Genomic DNA, 27,272 nt, shown 5'->3' on the forward strand with positions numbered 1-27,272 from the left:
TCCACAAAGACTTTTAACACCACATCTCTACTTACAGTCCCCATCATCAGCATAACCTCCTTCCTTTCACTTGGCCCAAACTCTTGACAAAAATCCCACTAATATTTAGAAAGAAACAGGGTGCTTAGCACACTAGGAAGAACAGAATAGGAAGTAACACGTAAGAAAGTAAAATCTGCAGAAAGAAGAAATTTCTCATGAGGAATGACAAGGCACAGGGGCCACACCTCATGGCACAATACCAGAGTACAGTCTGTCTTTATCTATCCCAGGGTTGATGTGAACATCTACAGAACACAAAGGTGGAAGACCAGACCACCCTGCCTCCCTCCCCCACCCCCTCAAAAAAGCACCACATTTGTTCTTCAAGGTAAACAAAGGAACAAGAAAGCAGGTGAAGAAGCCAAAAGAGTTGTAGCTGCCAAGTTATTTCAAACAAAAATTAAAGTGCTAGCCATTCAATCCATTCCTTGACTCCTTTCAATTGTACAAGCAGTGTTATTGTACAGGCAATTATTTCTCTATGTACTATTTTTCCTAGGGCACTTAACGTTCCCTTGCTTTTGCCAGAGTCGTCCATCTATTACAGTATCTAACAAATGCACACACAGTTGCGACAGTGTTTTCTTGATAGTCTGCTACATAAGCGTTAGAGAAAGTTGCCAAATGAAGTCTTTTGCTTCTGAACTTCTGCAGTGTGTTGTTACTGAATGCCACGCAGTAGAGTGCAACTTCTCTGTAAGCCAACATTGGGTCTCAAATGAAGCGTTACAAGAAATATTTAAATCACGTTTTATTTTTCAAATTCAAAAATAACAATTAGCTTTATTTAACATGTTACACGTCTCACGGATTTAAAATATCATGCTCTATTTAAATATCTGAGTGACAACACTATACAAATAAAATGTTACACAAAATATATTTAAGAAAATGTTTTGGTCTTCAATCTGAACAATAAATAGACAGGCACTTCTACATATACAAAGGAAGCAACCACTATTTAGAATAAGTCTTATAAGCAAGATGTGAAAATACAGAAGATCTGAGTTTTGAGAACATGTTTAACTCTACATGAGACATCATGCAACTTCAAAGTTTGTTTCAAAATTCAAAACTCTTAGGATCTGCACAATTTTAGATATGCTACCGCTTTATAGGATATCCAACCATGCTCTCAGAAGCAATGTGCAATTTCAGTTCTCTGCATCAAATCAAGCTACCTGATCACATTTAGTGCCAAAATAGAAAACAAGGACTGACCAGGGTAGCTTTTCACATAAATAACATGAGCAACAAGTCAACTTTACCTCACATAAGCTTGGGGCAGGGGGCAGACCTAACTGTACCTAGTACCCAGCCCCAAACAAAATCTGTTCTTCCTTTTCCTTATATACTCAGCTCTTTTATGGGGTGTTTCAAACAGTATTATGCTTTTTTTATTAAAAAAACATAATCTAATGAAAGGGTGAATCCTTCAGACACAGGCATGCTTTGCACAAAAGATCATAAGTAAAGGAGAAAACACTGTTCTGGGGTGCAAAAAGACTGGAAACTATAAATTAAAAAAATTCAATAGTTAAAGTCTCATAAGAGTGTTTCATACTTAAAGTAAAACTACATTCCTCCAATTTGTGAATTTTCAATTTACAGTGGTTTCCATACAGCCACACACAAACACTACTCAAGGAAAAATTATCCTCCACCATCACAATTAATGAAAGATGCATTGCAGTAGGCAATCCCTGTTTCCAATACAGCTAACTGACAGCTAGTTACATCCTTGAAGTCCTTTTCAAAATTAAGACTAATATTGAAATGATGACCACCAGGACAGTGGAAAAGTCAGGACCAAGTCTTCAAGCCATCCCCTCAAATTTTAATGTTATTTTCATTTTCAAAAGTACAGGAAGAAGTTTCCAGAGAAAATTAAACTATTAAACAGAGCTTCAATGGTCCACCAAGAAAGTCCGAGCCAATCTTGGAAAGTTATTTGGACTTAAGACACTTATGCACATTACTTTAACAATTTAAGTGTGGATCCTGCAAGCGTGTCCAAATCTTAATCATTTCTTGAGGTTTTCTACTATGTACTAACATTAAGTTTGTGTAGGAACATATGTTATTTCTGTATTTCTCTTCAATATCAAATGTTTTGAAGCCTTTGTGTTTTTCCGGAGCAAGCCCAAGCTTCTGAAGGCACATTCCAGTATAAACATCATCAATAGGGTAAAGGAGTACCTGCTCAGATGCATTATTCAGTCTTAATGCCAGATCACCAGAGTACAGAAACCCACCACCTCCTGCATATGGAGGATATGAACCTTCATAAACACTTTCTGGGATGTAGTACTTCAATTTTTTTTCTCTATGAGGTCCAGCATCTTTGATTACATCGCCTATAAATAAGTCTTTGGCTTTGTCCTTTGATAAGCTCTTCAAGTAATCCAGGATCTGATGGGTATTCACAAAAACATCATCATCACCCTTAAAAATAAACTGGACATCTGCGCAGCTGCTGCTGACCCACTTAAGAAACAGCACCTCTTTCAGAGTTAAATTGAAGAAAGTGTCTCTGTAGTTCCAGAGGAGAATGTCTTGGTGGGTTTCACTCTCAAATTTTATCATGTCTGAAAGATCAGGGAAATTATCCTCTGGTGGGGTCTGTCCAAGTAAGAAGACCCTTTTGACTGTCACATCCCCCGATTTTATTTCCTTGCCCCAGGATTCCCTAATTGCTTGCCTTCTATCAAAATGGGGTGTAAGTGACTTAATAGCCAGCAGCAGAAAAGGTCTATGTTTGCACTTGTTTGGTTGATCCATTAATAATGAGTAATTTCTACATCTCAAATAAAGTAGAAAGTCTTTGAATCTGTCCGGCAAGTTTGCAAAGTCACTAACCTCTGAATGTACCCATGGGTCAGGGTCGCAGGAACTGAGAATGCTCGAGTTAGAAACTAAGTTCTCTTCCACAGTCATATTGGAAAGCAAGTTCAGAATAGGGTTGTACAGCAGTTCAAGCTTCTGTTGCTGTTTGTTCCAATAAGCTTTGTGAGGAGTGTATTTTCTCCAGAATTTGCTGCGTGGTATAATAACACGGCCTTTTGCATTCTTCTCTTGGCTGCCACTTTTTGAGACTTCCACAATCACATAAATAAAAATGTTTACCATCATCAGAATTCCCAGCAGCTTTAATCTTCTGCGTCCAACACTCATTTCTCATATCTGGAAAGAGAAAAAAAAAAAATGTATTTTTAGCCTTCTTCCTACCAAGTTCTTCATCTCATAAAAATGCAAACCATTTTCAGACAAAGAATGTGCAAGTTAGTAACCTAAACCCAGAGCTTACCTACACCCAAAAAAAGAGAAAAACTAATCTACCTCTAGCACATGCACACCTACACCTAGTAGAGGTTTGGAGTTTCATCAGCAAACAAGAAGCTGGTAAGAATGTAAAACTTCCATTTGCTGCTTAGGAATTTTACACAGCATTTCACAGTGAACCTAAATTAGCCAGCAGTTTTTGCTCCTCATTTAAATCTCCTTGAAACACTTGACTGTATAGTAATTAGAATCTGACCCTTCAGCTTGGCAAAGGCAGGCAGAGAAACTTTTTTTTCTGCTAGTAAGGTAAGCTTAAGGGTATAGAATAAATTGCTGTACGATGTCAGTTATTTTAAGTTTCAAACTTTTATACTTGCACTCTTATACCTTCCAACTACATAACAGGCAGAGCTGAATTTGAAAGCATACAATTAGTTTCTGTCCATTTCACTTGGCTGTTCCTTATGAGAGGCTGACAAAACTGGCCAGCTGCATTGCTGGTATTCAGATCTCTGCAGACAGAAGAGAACATTAATTTTGCTTTGGTTTTTTTCTCCAGCTGGAAAAGGAAACAAATGGCAGCAGACAGTGAAAATGTAATTATTCCTAGGAAGGAAAAAGAAACTGAAAAGAAATCAAAAAAGGAGAGGTTTCCCATATACATAAGACCAGGAACACCACGCATACCTCTGCTGTAGCAAAGGTTATTCTGTGACCTATCTTGTTTTTACTGAAGAGAGAAAATGGATCAATCCCTCTTTCTTCCACAGCCTGGGAATGAAAGGTTCACAGTACAAGGAGCAACTTGAAAACAGTGTGTTCCTCTAAAGTAGTGCTTATCAAACAGTTTACTAGCCCAGAGGTATATCAACATACAAGCTACACAAAATTTAACAAGCCACTCTAAATTGGGAAGTCAGACTAGAAAGTAATTCAGAATGAGTAAGAAAGTTAGTAAGACTACATTTAAGTCAGATACCGAGCTCACCGTTGAAGACGCTTTCATTTGCCAGGAGTATAAATGATTATTGGAAAACCAGAAAAACCTAATGAAATAAAAGATTCGTAGTCACTCTCAAAAGCCCAGCTATAAACACTGCCTCAGAGGTCCTGAAATCACAGCGGAACAGCAGTCAGGAAGGTACACTTGAGAAGTACACCTTGTACTTGCTCTTCCTTTTCATTTTATTTTCAGCCATCACCAGACACCTGAGCTAGACTGACCCTTGGTCTCTTCTCGTTTGACCAGTCTTACTTTCTTTTACTCCTCAGCAAGTTAAACACAAAATTGAGTAAGAAAGCAGCAGGCAAATAATCAGTAATTTCCCCCCCCCCATTCGACCCCTGGATTCTCATTAAATCCGGGGGGGGAAGAAGTATTTTTTATTTTTTTTTAATTTAAATAAAAAGCCACTCCTAGAAACAATGGACTACTCAGAGAAAAATCCCTATTCTTCCTTGATCTGACCTCATGTACCATCTGCATATTTATCTTTGTATACGCTCAGGCCAGATTTACTTTATTTAATGTCCTGTTCTCAGCCAGCTGAAGTTTGCTGTTCTAATTTTAAGTAGTCTTCTTCTGTACCTCGAAGACAAAAACAAACTTGTGGTCAGTGCCATCATTCAACCTGAACAGCTGAATTGTTAGAAAGCACTGGCTGGCCACACACAGTTCAAAGAAACTATCTTCCTCTTTCAACTGCCACAGTAGATTCAGCTATTATACACCATTTTTCTTCCCTTCCAGTACACACGAAAATACTGGAGAAGCAGCTGTCCTTTGCTCTGTACTATTCCATGCAGTTCAGCGTACACATCAGTGCTTATCTACCCTGTCCTCTATAGCACTTCTCACCAGAACAACAAATGACGTGGTATTTGACCTGTGATCCCAGGACTCCCGAGACAGCAGGGTGAGAAGCTCCCCGCCAGGAACAGCTAACAAACACAGGATTGTCAAGAGCTCAGCCAGAGCCTGATTTTCCAGGATACGTAGCACTACACAGCTCACCTGTCACAGCCCCAGTTACTGAGCTGTGAGTATTCAACACCTCTGCAAGTCACCTGGATGCTTGACCGGAGACTGTTCTGAACACAATGAGACACGATTTGCAGAGACTTCATTTCAATCACTTAAAATCCTTCAAATCACTAAGTCTTTTGGGTAAGCATTCAAATTCTGTAACTACAAGAATCTTAATCTTCCTGGGTTTTCACTTGCAGCCTTGCAATCCCTGCAGCAAATGAGAGGGGGATCCTACACAGGAAAATCTCCACTTACTGTTAGACTTGGTAGAACTTCTCATCAGAAAAAGAATAAGTCTGGCAGAATGACAGTGGTTTCACCACACAAAGCACAGTAATTGCTATCAGTCTCACATATAAGTACTGCCAGTATAATTTTCAGTCTCATTTTTAAAAAGCCATCCAACATTGGTGAGAAAATTAGTGTTTCTGAGAAAAAACAAGAATTTTATCGGACATGAACATCCCCCACAATTCTGCATGAAAGCATTCTTTTCTGTAATCAAAAGCTACCTACATGTGTTTTTTATCAATTCATTTAAAAATATACTCATTAAGAATATCAAATCAATACTAAGGGCTACCAAGTAAAAAAAGGGATAAAAAATGCTTTGTTAAAGCATCCTTTTCCTAAACTAGACAAAGACAGGTTGTATTAAACACTTATTCATAGCATTAGATTGAGGTCCCTGAACTAAAAGCAAACAGGAAACAATCAGACTTCAGAAAGGCTATTTCTATAAACTGAAATAGAATTCTCAGTTTTATAATTAATAGGTATTAGCTTTAATCATTACACCTGAAGACAGGAATTGATAAAAGGATGCCAGCTCAGCAATTCCACATCAAGTGGTTGGACTAGATGATCTTCAAGGTCCTTTCCAACCTAGATGATTCTGCGATTCTGTGAACTGGATTTATCACAAAACACGGTATAACAATTCTCATCACTGGGGGTGGGGGGGGGTGTGTGTGCATGCTGCATTTGTAATGTTGTTGCTAGTGGGGGCTTGGGTTTTTTTGCTTTGGGGTTTTTTTGGTGTGGTGGTTTTTTTTTCTTTCACAAGTAAACACAAGGTAAATCTCATTTCTTCATCTGCTTTGCTGACACAGCAGTGATTGACCAAAGCGCCAGCGGATTACAGATTTTCTGCGCTGGGCAGCTTGCTAAGGAGCAGCATCATAGAGCACAAGACAGCACCCATTTCCTACTTACAGCTTAGCGACAGCAATCTGGACAGATCACAAGAACTTTCTCCTATTCCAGTAACAGCTTCTTCTATCAGCATTAATGTTACAAAAATTCCCAGCTGCCTCCTTTGACTGCTGAGGATGGAAGATCTGTTAGGGAAGCCAAAAACAAACTAAAAGTGATCTGGCTCATACTGAAATTTATCTGATGCATTTTTATACTAGTTTTGTTGAAGAACCAAGATGAGCAGCATAAAGCAATACTCTATTCGAAAAATTCCCGCTGCTTTCGGTGTTAAAAAAGAAGAGGCTGGAACACTTAGCTAGCTATCATAAAAAGCAGAACACAAGAGTAAACATTATATATCGGTAAAGTAAGTCACAGTATACAAAGAACCTCAGGAACAGAAAATCCCACAGAAATTTCTTCCACCTTCAGCGGGTAAGGTGAGGAGAATTATGTACACTCAAAGGTGACCTGACACACAGTTTTTCAGTGCTTGTTTTCAACTTCTCAGCTACAATGATATGAACACCATTTTAGCCATCAGTTCAAGTTTGTACAAATCACCACAGTTCTGCCTATGCAACTCCCAGCTGCACAGTTATGCGTCAGTCTCACTGCATACATAAACTCTAGTTGTTCAAAGCCTTCAGGAAACATCCATGCGGCTAGGAAAAAGAAGGTTAACGTTAACCATACTCTGGATAAACAGAGGTTCTGCTACAGATACAGTATTTGGAATGATTCTGTAGAAATGGGGGGGAAGAGGGAGGAGTAGCAGCCCTCTTCAGCTCCAGTTCACTCTTCACTGCAGTCAAAACTAAGGTATTGATAGAAGGGAACAGATTTATGGAGCCACAAAAGAAAGCACTGGGATCAAGAGATGGATGGAGGAGGCAAGCCAGCAGAATCTGGGAAGAAAACCAGCTTCACTGTGGGACCAGGCAGCAATCAATAAAAGAAGATGAACCACAACAGAAGATGGAAACAGGTAATACAAAAAAGCCATGAGCTACCAGAAAATATTCCAAACATCCAAAAAGCTTTAAGTCCAAATAACATTAATGTGAAATGGTGAGAAACTGTTCACGGGTTGTTTTTAAAACAGTACTGTTTTGTGTTTTATCTCAAGAGTGTATGTATTCCAAAAGCCTATGAGGACCTACTCAGAAGTCTAGAGTAGTTAGTATGAAATTCACAGAACCACTCTCCTGAGCTAGAAGGGACCCATGAGGATCATTGAGTCCAACTCTTGACTCCTCACAGGGCAACCTAAAAGTTAAACCATATATCCAAGAGCACTGTGCAAATGCTTCTTGAATATCGAGTATGTGCACTCCATCCAGTTCCAGGAATTAATTATACAAGAGCCACTCTTTCCTGGAGGCAAGAAGTTACATTTAACAGGGGCCATGACGCCTCCTGACAAAAGACAAGGGTTACATCTGGAGGAGGCCAAGCTCAAGGTCAAAACCAAGAATAAGTACCCCCAAGTGTACCTGCCTCTAACTAAAGGGACATGTCATATATCAGTTTGAACTTCTCACAGCAGAGCTAGCATCCTGCAGAATTCTGATTAGCTCTATTATAACATTTGATTTTCTGTTCTGATTTCACAAAATCCATATGTGAAACATGGTAACAGTTTTAACTTTTTTTTTGTAACTGATGCTACTAAGACATTGCTATGCACAAAAACAAGCCTAGATCTCTACTGAGGTTTAGCTGTAGGACACAAAAAGGCAAGAGGAAGAAGCAGATGTTGCAAAGAAGTGGCTAAAACCCAAAAATTTCAGAAAAAGCAATCCTCTCTAAGGTAGAGACAATGAGACACAGTGGATTCAGATGATGCTTTAACCAGTCCTCTATAGCAAGATGTCAAAACAAATACACCTAGATTTGCAGTCACTGAGTGCAGCCTGGAATCAATCCGAACAGGAATTCTAAGGACCTGGAACTTGCTTCAACATCCAGTTTTTGGCAGATGCTGGACATCACCCTAAACTATGAACCAGGTTTTCTTTCCTACAGTTTTTAAGCAAGGCACTACTTCATTTGAGTTGGAGATGTTATCATAGATGGTAAACATCTTTAAGGCAGGATACGCAGGTGCTCTTTTGGAAATACCATCAAAACAAAGAAGGGCGTTGACAAGCATGAAAGCAAGCAGCAAATGGATACATTTTGACAGTCAATGCTACCAATTTTACCAATGAAACAACAAAAAACCTCTTTCCTGAAAAGTCAGACCAAGTTTATATCTAACTTACTTCATTCTGCTTATATTCAACAAAACACCGAGTGTTTAAAATACCAGAGGATTAACTGCTTGCTTACATGTTAACTAAGATATCATAAGACAACTTCAGGAAAGCCACTTTCCTAAATGAACGGAACTTTCTTTTATTCCAGGTTTCTATTTAGTAACCTGAGTTTCAAAGAACCATATATTCATAGACCAGATATTGACCATGTTTGTTGACTGTTATTGATGTTAAACTTAAGTTCCTAACCAGTGGAGCCTCTTACTAAGATGCCCAACTGTTGTACTTTGCAGCTGCTTCTGCAGCACTCTACTCTGCAGAGATGAATACCCATCCCCAGATCCCCCTTGCAATGCACTGAGTACACCTATAGCATGAAACTAAAGAACAAGCCTTCAGGAGGGAGCTATAAAGGGAAAGCAACTGTTACTTCATATGTCTTAATACTGACTGAAAAGTCATCTTCTTTGCTCTTAAGTACTGAAGGCCATGATAAATTATGCAGTCAGATTGCTGGTGACTAAATACCTAAAATTACTTGTTATTGGCAGGAGGGCTCCATCATTTCCCTTTCAAATAAAGGGGTAAATTTTATTAACACCACCACTGGGCACAATGCAATGCAACACTGTTCAGCAAGGACCCTTAAAAGCAATTTCAGGTCAGCAAGTAGGTTCACACAGCACAACCCTGAACAGCGCAAGGGTGTTAGCTTGCGTTCCAAAGGCAGCAATAGCCTGTGGTAGCCCAGTGACCCGTGCTGCATTCCACTGCACAGCACAGGCATACCAGTAAACTCTTCCAGCAAGATGAAGAAAATGCAGTATTCCTGTTTACTACATAAAGAAGGAAAGTTTCAGCAAGTAAAAGACAGGTAAGACGACAGCCATTTTCAAGGTTATAGTTCTATTTAAAAATAAGTTTAAATGGTGTTTCTAGATGTACCAAACATCAGCTTCTTCACTCCAAGACCAGTCCTTTGCTATTAAAACATTCTTCCTTTATGCTTTTACTTATGAATTTCAATAATCTCAAGTCTCAACATGGAAGCTCAATAGCAGTAAAAATAAGCTGTGACTACCAGCGAGCAGTCTCAACAGCAGCATATCATACAGATTTGCAGCTAAGGAAACCATCCAAAGCAGAGCTCCCTTAAAACTGCCTGAATATTTAGCATTGACAATCAACAATTCCCCTGGGAAAAGAATACCAGGTAACATGATGCGGACTATCTCAGGTGGCGTTCCCTCCCACACTGCATATACCCGCATGAGCACTCCTGCACCAGCAAAACGCTCCACAGCAGATGCAGGCACAGTAGCAAATCTGTACTTCGAGGCACTAAACCAAACCTAGGCACGCTCATGCAACCCCAGAACGAAAAAAACCCAATACTTTTAACCAGACTACCTGCCTCAACCCTTGCCTCTTGCAGCAGTTCCAGGCTGTGGATCCACAAGCAGCTGAACCAATCTAATCGCCTGACCCCTCCTTTCGATGGAGGCTTTCTCCTCCTCCCTTTCTGCCTCTAAGAACTCAGGCCCTGTCCCTCCCTCGCACTGGCTCTGGTGCTCTGCCAGGCCTCTCCGTAAATTAGTTCACATCACTAACCCAGCAGAAAACTAACAATGACCAGAGATGCACACCAGATAAGCACCACAGCAGCTACAGTGAAAGCACACAGCAGACAGAGGGGAGCAGACAGATCTCCCCTCTTCAGCAGGGATGACAACACACCAGGACCTGAACCTTGGTTCTGGATGCATAATCCCTTCCACCCTCTAACAAGAGGCTATCTAACATCATGGCAATGACAACATTATACTTACACCTTGGTGGAAACAGTCATATAATACCCATTTTTTAACAGATCATGCAGACGCAAGGTAAAACATCTAACTTTTCCACCTCTAAGTCTGACAGAAGCCATCACCTTTAATTGCAAATACTTGTATCTTCTACTGAGGACAGGAATTATGCTGTATGTTCTAAGTGAGCTGAGTAACCTGTCTACATTATTTCACTGCCAAACCCAAGCATTAAATGTCTATTTAACTCACTGGGGCTGACAAAAGATAAGATAACCTTATTACCTGCACATATTGCACCTACCACGCTCCACTGGTTCAGGCATAAACTAACAGGAGTTTGGCAAAACGAAGCTGTAACTCAGGTACCTAACAGATACTACCACCTTTCTTTGGAGAGACTAGCTATAACTGGGGCTATGGCAGACTTGGATCTCAGCATGTAACTTCATTCTGAAGCCTGAATCCCCTTACAGCAGCTGTACATGCAGCACAACCTCTGGGAATGCTAACAATAGTGCATGCAACAGTGAAGATAATTTTTAAAACTATTAAACACATCACAAGCCATATGCAGTCCCTCTAACCTCCTGTGAGATGCACCAGTTCTAATACCTCAGTGCTGTTCAGTGAGTCAAAAGAGATTCCCGGATCAAGCAACAACACAGTTTTAGAACGTGAAGACGTTAAGAGCCACAGGCTGTTATAAAGTGTCTGTGCTACTTCCAGCTTTAAAGAACCCGAACACTCTATCTTCTTAACTACACACAACCATATCTCTTTTTCCCTCAGAACTTCATACAAGTCCACTTTTACACGATAGCAATTAAGAACATCTTAAGAACTGGCAAATTCAACAGATACCAGTATTCTGCTTCTGCAGAAGCATGTCACAGTGGTTACCTCTGAATAAGTCAATGTTTTCTGTGTTCTTCAAACACCACAGTCAGTCTGAAACAATGTTCCAGCTGGAGGAAAGTTACCAAGATAACAACACACTACACAATGCATTAAAAATAGAATGAAATTCAGAGCAGTTAATGTTTATTTTGACAACAGTTTTAATTAATTGCATCTATACCTGCTTTGAGCCTATTACTTAGTTTTGGAAGAAATTCTGCTCTTCAAATATTTTAATACCAAAAGGCACCAGTGCAACTTGGGCATGGAATTTCAAGACCCAAGTAAACAGCAAGACTGAGGAAGGATGTGCTCGTATTTTCCTAAAACACAGCCCGAGGCATAAAGAGGTATAAAGAGTTTGAATAAAAGCCAATCTAACTTCACATTCTGCACATTTGCACGTTTGCTCAAAAAACCCAAAATCAAACCCAAAAAAACACCCCACCAAAAAACCAATGGTACAGTGAGGCACTTCTGTAGTAATACTCTCCTGATTTTCTGCAGTAAGGTATTAGAGGGCCAGGAACTGCATTTGAACCATGTTTAATTACTGTTATTGAACCTAATCTGACTTTGTCCAATCCCTCTTTGAACCTGTTCATATTTTCAACTTTTATGAACTCCACTGGTGATAAATTCCACAATTTTTCACATAGCAAGAACTTGGAATAATTTGCTTTTCTATTACCATGCAAGAGGGGAACCCTTGGAAAATACAACACAAAAAAAAAAAGGCAGTTATGCCCATTTGCCATATCAGCTAATATAACGAACCTTTTATCTGTCCTCTGCTCCTTCTTTGCCACAATAGTAGTTCTAGTCATTTTATTTCTGGAACTATTTTGCACTTCCTTGTCTTCTGCCATCCCTTCTATTAGGTCATTTTTGATATGGCAACAGCAACAAAAAAGCATTTAGTACTTGAAGTTCACAAATAAGAAATTGTGGAGACTTTTTTAAAGCTATGTATCAATGGGGCTTGGTATAAGGCACAAGCCACATAGCATACTCAGTCTTGCTAAACATAATAAGGAAAGAAAATTACTTCCAAAATAACCACAACATTTGAGAAAGAACTCTTTCCCACACACATCTATGGGTATTCCCATTAGCTTAGAAAGCTTTCTCATTTAAAACATCCACACATGGAACTGGTTGTCCAAAACCCTCATCGCAGGTGGATGATGCTGAGCTTTTGCCACTCAATTTTTCAGGAAAGTCATCATTGTCTTGCCACCCATATGAGGTTGGATCTTCTCAATTCCATTTCCAGCACCCACAAATTTTACCACTAAAATTATCACTAATCAACACTTATTTTGGCTGTCTGGTAAAAAGATTAACTTGACCTGAATCCTCAATGTTCCTGATATTACCCTTAACCAACCTGTTGACTCCCAGATCATGCCCTACAATTTAAGGGAATGAAGCATACACTGCACAAAATCATAGACTTTTTAATCAGTTTTGGGCTACACTTTAAAAGTTACTTTGCTTATCTTACCCACACCATTAACTCCTTTCCCAGATGGATTCTGCCCCTCCCTTCTGAAATGGACTGATGAAAACAAGTAGTAAAATCCTCATAAACTTTAAAATCAATCTGAAACTGCCAATGTGAAAGAGGATTGTTAGACAGTTGCCAGTCTTCCAATGAAACAAGCATTTTTGTGGTCATCTGCTCAATTCACCCTTTGCCTTAAAGGTACGGCTTCCATGTTACTGTTTTCCACTCCACCTAACTCTCAACCATGAACTCAGCTGCTTCACAATGTAGCTTTAGAGTAGCTACCATAATAAACTTGGGCCCCTGTCAGCTCTACCACTGGTTTATCTTATAGTTTACAAACTCAACACTAACTTTTCAAGTCTGAAACTGGTACAGAAGGATTGAAGGTTCTTACACGAAATAAAATGATCACCAAGCCTCAAGCATTGGAGTTACCCTAGGCACAGTGACAAAGCTCTCCACTGCCCCTCCTTTTCTGGTAGCCCATTTGTAGCCCTATTCCTACAGAAGGGTTTTCAAATATGGTCTTGTTCTTGCTTTGAAATAATGCCTCTCAGCTTCACTGGTAGTTTTTGGATAATTCTACATTGGGGGCAGGGGGGCAATTACAACAAAACTTCTGCAGCAGAGCAATACTGGAGCTACCTACAGACTTCAGGAAGTAACTGCAATGTTCATTCCCAATTCATTTGGCACATCACATTTGCAGTCAGAAGGATAAAAGCTTAGACCCAGCTTCTAAAATTATGCTGAATAAACATATGCCTGCACACAGATGGGTAAAAAACCCTAGTTTCCAAGTGAAATGGTGTTAAAAAAAAAAGGGAAGATATAAACTGTTGCAACTTCCCCACACAGAAAAGTCTCACTCCATGTGGCATTTAATCCAGTATCCTACAAGAAACTCTTTTTATTTTTTTTCTTTAGTGGATAATATACTTAAGACAAGCTGATCTAATGAACATGTACTATTCAATCCAATGGTAATTAACTGGCTTGCATAAAAACCTTTAAAAAATTTTAATCATCAAAATGAGGCCCACAAACTATTTTCAACAACCCAAACTTTTGCCATCAGCCAAGGAAAAACTATGGTGAAAATGAAAGAATGTATTTCTAAGCTTTGACTGACTTTATCAAGCACTAAAGCAATAGCCCACATCTGAACAGCTCCCTTCTCATTCATTCTTACAGGAGCTACCATATTATGAAGGTGATATTCCAAGAACCATATTTGGATTATGTTTCCTATGGCAGATTGAATGCAGAAATTAAGGAATAGCCTTAAACAGCACATAAGGTGGAAATCAGCATCACTTGCATTTACTACTTCATAAATAAAAATTATTTTATAAAAACATCTCATGAAGGTTATTAAATATACAAATCTTAGAAATACAAGAGAACATAACTTTATGCTTTACCGAATTTTAAGTACAGTGGTACATAAAATACATGGCATTTTCTCTAAATACAATCTGGAATTGTAACTCATAGCCCAGTTTTGTGAACCACTGCTGGCTTACAGAATAGAAGTTACTATTTTAACTACAGAACAGGTAAATATTTTTCCCCACACAGGCTGACAGTAACTGTCATCTGACACCATGTAAATACACATAAAGTGGCTTTATTATGTTAGTTGTATCATCTAATTTGTTTCCTATGATCCACAGGACAACTTCGAAATATTCTAGGCAGCTGCTTCCAAAAAAAAAACCTGTGCAACTACTACAGTAGGAAGGCACAAAGATGATGAAGTCATCGTGCACCCCGCACAAGCTACAGCTCTGATGTGGAAGAACAAAGCAAGACTCTGCTTGCAGCCTCCCAAACCTTATCCAAGCCACAACCACAACCAAGTAGAAAACATGTTCCAACAAGGTTCTTCCACAGCATAAACCAGATTTGACCACACTCCATCACCGGATCTCACCAAGACTCCAAACCACACGCATTAAGAGTCAGTCTTCATTAGGTAAGAATAACGTCCTATATAGGCTTGTCAGTAGACAATCAGATTATCACTGAAGCCAACTCCTCTAGGTGCAATGCACACAGATCCTGCAGCTATCTTAAGGGATCTGCGAGCACTACAAACATTTAAATTTCTCAGACTACTACTACTACCTAATGTCAGCAGGCTTATTCACTGCAGAGCCTTGCTTCTCAAAGCGATCAGATAACGCACAACATTTAAAGGCGTTGCTCAAAGCAGTTATGTCAAGATGAAACTCAAGAAGTTAACTTGTCAGAAGATGCAACACAAAGGTGGGGAAATCCCTGCTACACTAAAGTTTGTAACAGCATAATGAGAATCCAAAACTCCCTATCCCTAACAGCCTACTTCACTGCTGTCCTGAGACTACTGACGTCAGCTTCCAACTGTGGTATTAAGACTGAATAGTCCTTTCATTTACTGCTGAATGCGAAGTTCTGAATATCAGAATCCCAAAACCTTCAGAGTACATTAGACTACTGCTATGTTTCCTGCACCAATTCCAGGTGCTTCCCTCCCTCTAGCTCCTCAAACAGGAAAGAGAAGTTACCAGAATGTCACCTTTTAAGGTATGCTATTTCAAATAACATCTACGAAACAAAAGTTTTGTTGACCTTTATACTGCTGCTTAGAAATACTGCAGCAACACCCACAAAGTTCGCATCAAGTTATCATTACAAAGTAATTCAGGAAATAAAAACTTTTTTTTAACTTCATTAAAACCAGTTTATGTGAAAGTTCTGCCCGACAATACTTACAGATAGAAGAGATACCACCAGATCTCCACTATCTCAAACTGAACACTTCCAACCCTGAATCAAATTGATAAAGTCACAAAACCTTCAACTGGAGTGATCCATCTTTTCATCCATTTTTAATTAGGAAGTTAGCTACCAGTAAATCACTCAGATCATCCCAACCTTGTCTATATTTTAAGTTATTATAGGTGTCTCTCACAAAAGGTCTGGGTTTAATTAAGAAGATATTTAATAATGTGTACCTATTGAATTCAGTGCGAGTTAGGTCTAAATATTTTTTTTACCTATTAAAATTAAATCATCAGATTGGCTGAAAGAATGTTCAGTTCATTTTGAATTGTTTCAAGTGTTCCTACAGAAGATCAAGGTACATGCAAGAAAAGCCCTCTGGTCATTACAAAAAGTTTTCTATAAACTCGGTCCCAGGTTTAATGTATATTCCAATTTTTCTACTGGTATGAACTACTCAAGTTTGGTCCTGATTTTCTACAGGGAAAAAAGCAACAGAGCTCCACCACACTTACATAAGGCAACTGAAATCATGGCAGCGTCCCTATAAATTAGTACATCGTGCCAATATTACCATTCTATACTGGCATACCTGCAGCCACACTAAACATCTGTGAAGGTGTTCCTAACTGTGCATGCAAAATAATTTGTGCTAAGAAAAGTTTGGTTTCTTTGTTTAAGAGCAAAAAGGGTTTGGGTTGTTGGTTTTGGGTTTTTTTAGTAACTGAGATTTCACACTGACAACCAAAGGTAAGATCTCAACTTGCTATAAAAATTAGTATTAAAGTTTAATACCTCAGTATTTGAGGGCCCGCATTAGTGGAAGTGACCTGTTTTTCCCATTTTGGTATACAAAAAAAAAACCCAAAACATGTCATTCTAAGGTCAGTTCAAGCTTTAGAATTATGACATTATGCAATTTGATAGGAATAACCCAGAGCTGCCAGCTTCTGATTTATGAACTTCAGTTTTTATGTAACTTTGAGAAAGCTTCAGCTTGAACAAACAGTAAATTATGAAGAATCAACAGGTTTAACTGAGTGGCAGCAGAGAAGTATTTCTTGGAAGAAAATTAATTGTCATTCATCACACTGATTATAAGTTGTAGGGTACAGTTTCATGGCAGTTTAAAACAGTTTCAGTCATGGCTGACACATTCCTGTAATTTATTCCTTCCCCTATAAACTTCAAAGACTCCCATCCCACCTTTGCACAGATTTCACTGTGGTGAGTCAGTTTGGGAACTAAAGAGGATGATAAAGAACCTTGCAATAAAGCAGCGATTAGTTTTCAGCTGGCTCACATCACTAGATTTGCTTGCTGCTGTGCTGCACAAACACCAGTAACAGTGCAGGAGAGGGAAGACTCACAAAGCCAAGACCGCAGCAGATCCCATTTTCCATCAGCTTAAGCTTTCAGGTACCAGCACACTGCTGCTGCTGCAGCCTGACACTACTGATCCTGTTCCCACCTTCACTCACAGAGGTCCCACCAGCAGGGCCAGACAAGCACCGGGTGCACTGGTCCACCAGAAGCAGCTAGCCTTTAGGCAACCTCAACCATAACAAGACACACCTTGGGGTTTGAATTTCTAACACTTTTCATAATCAAGGCAGTTGGTTAGCTATTGAACTAGCATGACTCACCCGTTTCTGCTACTCCTAGAGTGGCCTGCTCCAGTGTTATCTCCCCATAATTATCAGAAAGCTAAGGAAGTGAGCTACTTTCAGATATTTAGCACATGGATCAATGCTAGTTCTGGTAATAAAGAACAAAGAGTGGATCACACACTGAAAGCATCAGTCAGGTTTGCAATGGTCATTTAAAAAGATTAATTCTGCTGGAGAGGAACTGTCTTCTTACTTTTATGCTGTATTTGAAATAAGTGATTTAGCATACCTATTCAAGAGGCAGATAACCATAGTTTCCACAAACAAGACAATCCATCTCCTCCTGGCATCTCTTCAAGCTTTATCTTAAAACCAATAATTACTACTGCCTTAACCATATTACAACCACCTTTATGTTTTCATAGAGAGCATTCGCTATTTAGTCAACTAACAAAGCCGTCCTTTAAGCACGATACTTCAAGTCATCAAAATTTTACCTCTGCTTTGTCTTCTTGCCCATGTTAGACCATCAGATGCACGCCACACTACTAAAAACTATGTTTCAAAAGCAAAGACACTGTAACTTGGTATGTCTAATGAGGTTACTGCACCTAATGACCATTGCCCTTTTGGGTTAAAATAAACACACACTGGTTTTCAATTTGACTTCCATGAGTTGCCACCTTTCCAGCCAGTGACTGGATGATGGGACACACAGCTGGGACAGTAACCTTCCCAGCCATCTCAAGTCATGTTTCCCTACAAGTGCGATACGGTTACTCAATCAAAAATCAATTCAAATCAAATTCATACTGTGAATATTCAGGTCAGAATTCCAGGATTTGTCTCTGAATTTACAGTACTGAACTAAATGTTTAAGAATACAAAACCTACATTTTAAAATGCAAATACATGAAAAGACTTTTGCCTTTAATTGGTTTTGGTTTCAAGTGTAATTAACAAGTACAGGAAAAAAAGGTTTTTCATCTTTCTGAAGAATTCATTTAAAGATCAAAAAAATCAATGGAGTTGTAAGTAGGGAAGTTCATTTTCCTCTGTCAAACTTGTAGAATATAAGATACAGATCTCATTCCAGCCTATCAAATTTCAAGAAAAGGTAACAATTTCTCCAGCACTTTTTAGGCAGCTAACGATGCATATAAGTACCAGGAGGATTTTGTAAAAGATCTTTAAGCAGGTTAGGCAGCTAACTCCCATTTCTGTTAACCGCAGATAAGTGCCCAACCCCATTAGACTTCTAAATCCAAACAGGAACTTCTGTATCTGTTACCTGCACACCAATGCAAAGTACCCACTACATTTGAGTGGTTTGACTAATCAACTCCAAGCTGTTCTGCATGTCTTTTAATTGGTTTTATACAAAACCAAATCAAGTTTGCAGTAACATTCTCCAAGCCAAAGACAGCCTTCCATTACCATTTTCTAACATTCAAATATAAAAATATCACTGCTCAAGTAAGATGAAACAACACTAAATTTACGGTACAGTCTGACATTCATCAGTACTGCTTCTTAAACTGAATTAAAAAATCCCACCCCTTCCCAGTCCATGAATTCCCATATTTGCACAGCTCACTGCATTACATTATGTATAAACCTGAAGACAAGCAAACAGAAAGGTTATTTCTCAACCCACTTGGTTCCTCAATTCAGTTCACAATGCAGCTGCACAAACAGCTCCACCACCAGAACAAGCTGGGGGCACAGACAGGAGCCCTGCTTTAGCCGCACCAGCCTACAGCAGGATGCTATCGGCTGGAAACCCAGTGCAGGCCGAGGGGCAGGTGTCTGCGGCAGGAAGCTGAGCATCACACACACACACCTTGGCGGGCACAAACTTTCCATACCACACTGCTACTGTAACATGCATATCCTCTGGTGGTTCATAAACCATAGAGAACTGATCTTGTATAGAAAAATAAGAAAATTAGTCATCCACCAAAAAAAAAAAAAATCAAGATTTCTCGCTCATTTGATTTAGATAGTTGACTTACAAATTAAGTCATTTAGTCAATTCACTCTCAGAGTGGCTCCTCTGTGAGCTTAAGATGAAGCAGCTGCTAAATTTCAGAAGTTATTTACAAAGAGGAACAAAACTAGTTCCAAGTTAAATGCTTTTCAACTCTTACTATTGTATTTCTCTCAAACAACAAAGCTTTCTTAACCAACTGCTGGTGAAATTGTTTCATCAATTCTCCCTTTAAAAATCTCAGCACCGCACCCATCAGACACTGGGATTCTCCTCATTTAAATGCTAATTGCTTCTCATGAGACATCCACTCAATCATTCTTTTGCATAGTTCATCACAAGACGTTTTAATGATCCAGTATTTTCACTGAGTTTTACACGATCTGGAGACTTGGGGAGGTTTATTTACTCATCTTTTAAATCCTTAAAGGCCCAAAGAAATCGGCGAAAAAGACACAAGTGCAGTACCAAGCCCAAGATACCTGTCAGTTCTTCCTATGTAAAAGGCAAAATGTGCCTGAACAGATCTGAGAGATTTATTCCCCAACTTTCAGCTAGTGACTTGATTGTTCTGTACCAAAATGACGGGAAGAGCCTGTATTTCATTATATCATCATCATCTTTTCTTGGCTATTTTTTGCTAATTTTTGAGCACATAAGGATTCTAAAAGGCAACTGTGAAGTCGTAGCAGCCTGATAAAAAACATTACATATATATTTGTGAGGTCAGAACATGACATTACAGGGAGATTACATTAGTCATTTTTATTAACTGCACTCACAGGCACAAATTCTTCTCCAAACCATGTGAACCACTTGTCTGAATATAGCCTACGACGCACTAGAAACATCAAATACAAGTCCTGTGATTTCTCATGCAGGCAGCCACAACAACCACACCTTCTTCCTAAACTAAATGTTAATATTTTGGTTAAAAATGTTATTTTGCAAACAACCATTTGGGATTATAACTTGGTATACCTGAAAAAGATTTAAAGAATTTAAATTTGAAAAGCAAATAGATGCCTACTTGCTTCAAAATTACTTATGTACTTCTACTGTATAGTAATAGAAAAAACAATAAATAGACATAACAGGAAAAAAATCCAAAACTGACAACCTATGAAAGGGACAAAAATGGTTTCAAGCTTTTGGAAGGGGATCAATCCTAATGGCCTTCCAGAAACATTAACATGAAAACCAGACATGTTAAAAGGCTCATTATGTTAATGAACACATATTTTTTCTGTATTTTGTGCTTTCTACAAAAACACACCAATCAAACTAAATAAAATAAATTATTAAAACTTTGTTGCCACAGTAAGTATACTCTCACCAATAGCTTCCCCCACCCCCACCCCCTCCGGCCTATTCTTGGCAAGTTTTAGAATTATACAGTTTAAGAAGCTTTAAGTGTGTGACAAACCTACAAGGAACATACTAGGCTTTAAGAGTGTTGATACTTCAACCAAAAAAGAAGCAGCTAATGGGATTTTTACAGCAGGAAACAACCAAATCCAATAAAACAGAGAGATCTGGAACATCAAGCCTTGATGTATTTCTGACAAGAGCTGCTCAGCCACTTTCCATCAAACCCACAAGTCTGACAGCACACAGAAAAAGCCGATCAAGTACCAAACTTTGTGAAGTTTCACAAGCTGTCTGAAGTAAAGATTTTACAAGATAATTTGACACACATTTGTCAAAAATTAAGTCATCTGCTGAAAAAGAACAAGTTACCAAAGAAGTTGGCTGAGGATTTTAATTGATACTGTTCAATCTTTTTCCTCTCCATTAGTTAATTTGGAGAAATAGGGCTATAGAGATTTCAGTCAAGCACACATATCGATGACAAGCCATCCCTGTTTCTTGACTGTTGTGATAATGACAACATTGGCTGTGGTAGGAGACATATGACTATGTCCTATGTTTCAACACGACCAGCACTGACATAGACTGTCTTTTATCACCACCATTTGTTCTCCTTCAAGTGGTTTCACACAGTCAACAGGAAAAATCACTATCAGAGCTAGTCCCACTACAAATATAGCTGCACCAGGTGGCAGCAAAATGACAACTGCTAAGGGTCTTGACGCTGACAAGTCACCATGGAGGAGTACTCTGCTGAAACTCCATTCTCTAAGGAGTCTGATGGGTAGGCAAGAAGAGGGAAGACTCAAATCCTGCATTTTTTTTCTTCCATATACAGCATAACTTATTCATGCAGACAACTGCATGTATTTGTCAGCACAGAATACAAAACCACTTTAGCCACTTCTCATTTTTCATCAAAGCCTTTCTGAGCAAGCACAACTTTTAAATTGATCTCCTCAGCAGCATCTTTATTACCTAGAAGTATTTAAAAAAATTTAGGAGGAGCTTACAGGCAATAAATAATAACAACATTTTTGACCCCCAGTGACATTGTGTTCATGAGGGACAATCTCTACGGAGATTAGTGAGCTACAACTATTATGAGACAGGGCATCGGACGGCTAGCTACCACTCCCAGTCATCGAATGCATAACCTTCAAAACAAGTCCCTTCAGCAGTGTTACCTTGCTGCTGTACCTCCTTTTCCTCCATCTCCCTCATCTATTTATAGTACATGGGGAAAAGAAACAAGCAAAAATCCAAGCAAAACCAGTTTACAGATGACAAAATTACCTAAAACAAATTCTAATTTTTGATCACTTTATGCAGTGTCTGTAGCTTCCTCATAGCTGTTCAACAGTATTGCACACCATCTCAGGTAGAAAGTCACATGTTCAAAGCAAGCAGAAAAATCAGGATTGCCTTTAAGCCAAAAGATTTCAATTCAAACATTGTATTTTTAATTATACAACAAACATTCTGTACTTGAATTCATCTCCATTGCAATATTGTTTTTTAAAGAGTCTATTCTCTCCAAGTTGTTCATGGCCCCGGAAAAAAAAAAAACAAAAAACACAACCAACCAACATTAGAAATTACATCTGTTGAACAAGAAAGCTGATTCTCTGTTTTGTTTCCTCCACACATTTGGTAATAATTTGGAGCTAATTCAACTCCTCCAGTGGTTTCAACAGGCATTAGGCTGGGTCACCGAGGTGACAAGGTAGCCGTTGCCAGCAGCCAGTTCCTCGGCTCGTCATATACCACTCACCGGAGCGTCATCTGCTCCTCCACCCCACCCGCACACACCCCCCTCCGTGACAGCATGAAAATCTGATGCAAAAGCGGAACTGCAAGAGAACATGAAACCGTTTTAAGCAACTCTAAAAGAGAACTAAATTCGAGGCTGTCTCTCTTTAAGACAGGGGAGGAATAATTAACCAGAAATTTCCTCAAAGGAGAACGCTATAATCATGTTTCCTCAACAACTTTCAGATTATATATTTAGCGTGTAATTTTATGTATTCATCCTTCCACATCCAGATGAAACTTCTGTGCCCAAACCCACTTTCTGTGTCCAAAATAATTAAAAAAAAAAAATCACCCACGGGAAAAAAACCCAACCAAACCAGGTAAACAATTTGCATAGTTAAAACTAAACATTAGTGTTTAATAATCAACTCCAACAGCACTGAGCATTTTGGGAAGTCAGACTAAAGGGTTACTCAAGTAACTTTCACCATAAATTTTTGCAGGATGACTAATGAATTGTGAGCTGCAGTTTGGCCACAATCATAGCAAGTAACCTGAAGTCCCCTCCTGATGGGGTACAGCATGTCTCAGGAAGTTTGAAGGATTAAAAAGCATCATCTCTTACAGGAGCACATATATTTGGGCCAACTCTAGCAAAAATAACATTCTCCCCCTTTCAGTGAACCTTTGCTGAACGCAAAGTCCATACTTTAGAGCCACCACCTCAGCACTACGCAGTAACAGCAAAGTCCTAACGCTGCGCAGATATTAATAATTAACCTACGAGGTTACAGCCTGCTAATTAGCTGACCCCACGAGCTGTGCGAGTCTTCTAGCTCCACCACCACCCCCGAAGAAAACCCGACGGGCTCTACCGTGCCTGCGTCCTCCCCTCTAGCCAAGGAGAGTATTGCAGCAGCACCCAGCACTGCAGCAACCGTACGTCTCAGGTTTTCTCTGGAAAAAGCTCACTGTTCCAGCATCAACTCCTCCTCCCCACGTTTCAAAAGCCAAAAAAAAAGCGACAACGACAAACATACGGTCATTTAACTCAGCTGGGCTGGCCTAAGTTTCATCCATGCCAGCAGATTGCGCCTTTGCCGCCTTCTCACCGAGTTTGTTGCAACATGTGCCGGCTGCCGATGCTCCTCTGCGCCTGGGTAGATTTCGCGTCCGCGTGGTTTAACCCCACCCTTTCACCGCCTGTCACCACCCCCACGAGGGGGAAAAAAAATTTTAAAAGCCCCAAAAATTCCAAATAAATATATATGTCTCCGACCGTTCGCCCCCCACCGTCAGCACACAAATAAGTAGGGGCTGTAAGAAAGAAACCTCACAATCTGGAAAAGGAGGGGAGGTAAAAATTAAGTTAAAAAACGAGTATTTTTCTTTCCCCCGCCTCTCCTTAGCCCTTTTCGCAGCGCCGACCCCCGCCGCCCCAAGGAGGCAGCGCTGGCGGGGCCGGCAGCCGAGACCCCCTCACGCACGTACCTTGCCAGGCTGCCGCGGGTCTCCGCCGGGTTTCTTCCTGCCGCCACCTCCGCATCCACCATGCTTTTGTCCGGCCACGGGCTGCCTCTACGCGGTGGGGGTCCCTCCCCCCCCCGCACCACCCACCCCCCGGCGCCGGCCTGCCGCCCTACCACGGCCCCAGCGGCCGGCAGGGCTCCATGCCGCCGCACTCCGCCAGCTCCCGCAGAGGGCGAGGGCTCCGCACCTGAGGGCGATGCCGGGGCGGCGCTGAGGCGGCCACGGAAGGGCTAGTCCCGTCCCGCCACCTCCCCGCGGGACGGCGCTCGCCGCCGCCGCCGCCGCTCTCTCCTCAGGGCCGGCCGCGCCCCGGCGGAGGTGCGAGCCCGCGGCGGCCCGGCGGAGGGAGCGGGGCTGAGGGCGAGGAGAAGGGATGCGGGAAGGGAGAAAAACAGCCCCAAACGAAGCGCTCTGGGCTCCGGCGGGAGGGGGGGGGGGGGGAAGGGAGGGCCGAGCGGCCGTAGGAGGGGTCGGGAAGCGCCTCACTTGTTGCCCTGTGGCAGAGCCGCGCGCCCGCCTTCCCGCTCGTCACGCGCGGCCTCCCCGCGCGAGCGCGCGCGCACACCGCCTACCAGCCGAGCGGCGCCGCCGCGGCTCGCGCCACGCGCTGCAGGCGGCTGAGGGGGGGCGGGGGGGGGGTGCTCCCGCTGAAGCCCCGCCTCCGACCGGCCGGCGGCGCAGCGGATTGGCGGACCGGGCGGCGCGGCGCAGCGGATTGGCGGGCCGGGAGGAGCGGCACGGCGTGGGGCCGGGTGGGGGAGGCTGGGGGGCGTCCCTGCGCCCCCTCTGGCCTCGGTCGTCCCCGCGGTTGCTGGATTGTCGTGTCCCTGAGGAGACGAGCGGGCGGGCGGAGGGGGAGGCATAGCACCGCCGCCCTCGCCGGCCCTTCCCCAGCAGGACAGAGTCGCCCCACCACCCTTCCCGCCGCCCCACGGCTTGGGGCACCGCGCCTCGCCACCCGGCGCCACGGGGCCGCCCAGCCCCGTATCCCGATCCCACCACCATGGCGCCCGCCCGCAGCCCTGCTTCCCGTTTGCCATGTTCTCCCTTGACGCCTCACCCCCTTCCTGAGGTAGAACACCCCGAGAAGGTGGAATCAGTGTCTGCCGGCATCAGTGTCCGCCGGCTGTCCACAGGCACCCATATCTTGTTGCAAAATACACCAGCGCTGACTGTCAGCACAAGAGGGAGGTGTCACTCAGGGCCTACCCCCCAAGAGGAGGGCGCCTGGTTTGGGGGCCATTTCCACAGGGAGGGATTCACACTTGACCCAGCAGAAAGGCAAACACCAAGACATTTATGTCTGCCAGCTTTGTTGGCCGGATGAGGTGAGGTGGTGCCTCCTTCCCACCCTCCTGCAATAATAAAAACAGGTTTTCAGAGATAATACCTTGTTGTACAGGCTGGCAGCCTCTACAGTCACAGGGGCAGCTGGTTGTGGCTCCAAAACATCTTTATGACGATGTTCATTCCTTTGGTTTTTTTCCACACAGCATCAAGCAAAAGAGGAGAACCCGCAACCGTGCTGAAAAATGCCATTCCACATCACTTTTTTTTTTTTTAACATTTCTCCTTTTTAAGCAAGGTAATTGCAACCAGCTCAGTTTTATGTGGTGGTCTGCAAAGCTTTTGTTACTGAGTCCGGGAGGGAGAAGAAAAGGACAGGTTTACACTGTCAATACTTCCCTTAGTAAATAAGTTTCTGAGAGTTTCAGATTTTGGAAATTTGCCCTCCAGAGCTGATACTAATCATGCATGACTCACTCATTAGTAACCCTCTTTTTTTTTGTTGTTTGCTTACTTGCTAAATTGATGAGACTACAAATCCTGGCCAAACATCCCTACTGAAACAAACTAGAGAAATCTCCAAGACCCAGGATGCTTACTGAAATAAAACATAAAAATGTGTGCTGTTACAGCAAGGAGTACAGTCTTTAGTCTCATCATGGCCACATCAACAGCACCCAGCAGATTTACAGTTCCTGTGGACTATGAACCACACAGCTTTTTGTCCTATACAGGAAGAAAATGAACACATGCCATTTGTTTCTATTTTTAGCACCTGTATTCTCAATCCAATATAAGGAGAGGCCCAACCAAAGCAATTATCTCAATGTCACCTGGCACAGTCATTTAAAAACTGTTTTCACTGCAAAGGGAGAAGTAAGCATGCCCCACGATCCTTGAAAATACATGTTTATGCACTTCCATTTTACATTGCTCATTTCACCAAGACTCAGTAGCTGATGTGCACAGGTGTAAGCACGACTGGTTTGGTAAAAACAGCGTGAGTACCCACAGCACATACTGAGCCCCCCATACTCTGCGTCATTAAATATTGGAGGCCCATAGAAAACCTGCAGTGAGTCTCCTGGAGCTGCTCCAAAATCTCGTTCAGGAGTCTGGAAGGAATGTCCCCATCCACGATGCATTGGGAGGGACATCTCATTCCTCTTCAAATATTTATAGATGTACTTCACGTTTGAGTAAAGCTGTCCTTTTCATCAAAGTAGAAAGATTACAGCAAAGGGAGGAATTACCCTAAATCAGCAAGCATCTTTGTCCATTAAGTAACACAAGGCTCAAAAGGAGAATTAAGCGTCTGGCAGCCAGGAGCTTGGCTCCTCTGCACAGGAGATTTCATAATGATATATTTTGAGATCAATTAAAAAGAAAAGGAAAACAAAATATCAACTAGAACAGTGTGTCACGTAACACTGGGTGCTAAGGAGCCTGAAAAAACACATTAAAGCTGAGAAGTTTGAACAATGGCGAAATGGTCTGCTGTCTTTGGGGGAAAAGACATTTCTCCCTGTCCCACACCTACGGCCACGCTTGCTCCTCTGTAATGTAACCGACTCAGCTGGTCACAGGGCTGCGTTGTGAAACCTTGAGGGGGGAAGGTGTTTTAACCCAAATATATTCCCTGATCCAATTGGCAGCCGAGCCTCAAAAATTAGCTGAAGGGGGGAAAATACCTAGAATCGACATTGCCACTGAGCACAGCGTATTGTCAAACCACTGTCTAATCACAATGCCCCCACTGTGCTCAGTGTGGCTACACCCTAAAAACCCCAGTGGGGGGTAAGGCAGGCGCTCACTTTCTAGCCCTGCTCCCCCCGAGAGCAAGCAGCTCGACCTTCTCGAACTCTGTGCATCACACCCAGCAAAGTGTTAAGCCTGGGGAGGTTTCTTACCTGATGCTGCCGATTAACAGG

General features: G+C 41.5%; 1 protein-coding gene across 5 annotated transcripts; it reads right to left on the reverse strand.

Annotated features, from left to right (window-relative positions):
- Window positions 1-778: 778 nt before the first annotated feature.
- B3GNT2 (UDP-GlcNAc:betaGal beta-1,3-N-acetylglucosaminyltransferase 2) lies at window positions 779-27,272 on the reverse strand. 5 transcript variants are annotated; one of them, XM_074817321.1, is made up of 2 exons: window positions 27,252-27,272; window positions 779-3,225 (listed from the first exon to the last, which is right to left on the reverse strand). In XM_074817321.1, exon 2 carries the CDS (start codon window positions 3,214-3,216, stop codon window positions 2,023-2,025), a length of 1,194 nt encoding a protein of 397 aa, XP_074673422.1. In that variant the 5' UTR covers window positions 3,217-3,225; window positions 27,252-27,272; the 3' UTR covers window positions 779-2,022. The 5 variants fall into 5 exon arrangements, with proteins under 5 accessions (XP_074673422.1, XP_074673418.1, XP_074673419.1 ...); XM_074817317.1 differs by lacking the exon at window positions 27,252-27,272 and adding an exon at window positions 24,016-24,612; XM_074817318.1 differs by lacking the exon at window positions 27,252-27,272 and adding an exon at window positions 23,565-23,694.

This window comes from Strix aluco, chromosome 3 (assembly GCF_031877795.1).
Source record: "Strix aluco isolate bStrAlu1 chromosome 3, bStrAlu1.hap1, whole genome shotgun sequence".
In the NCBI taxonomy this organism is placed as follows: domain Eukaryota; kingdom Metazoa; phylum Chordata; class Aves; order Strigiformes; family Strigidae; genus Strix; species Strix aluco.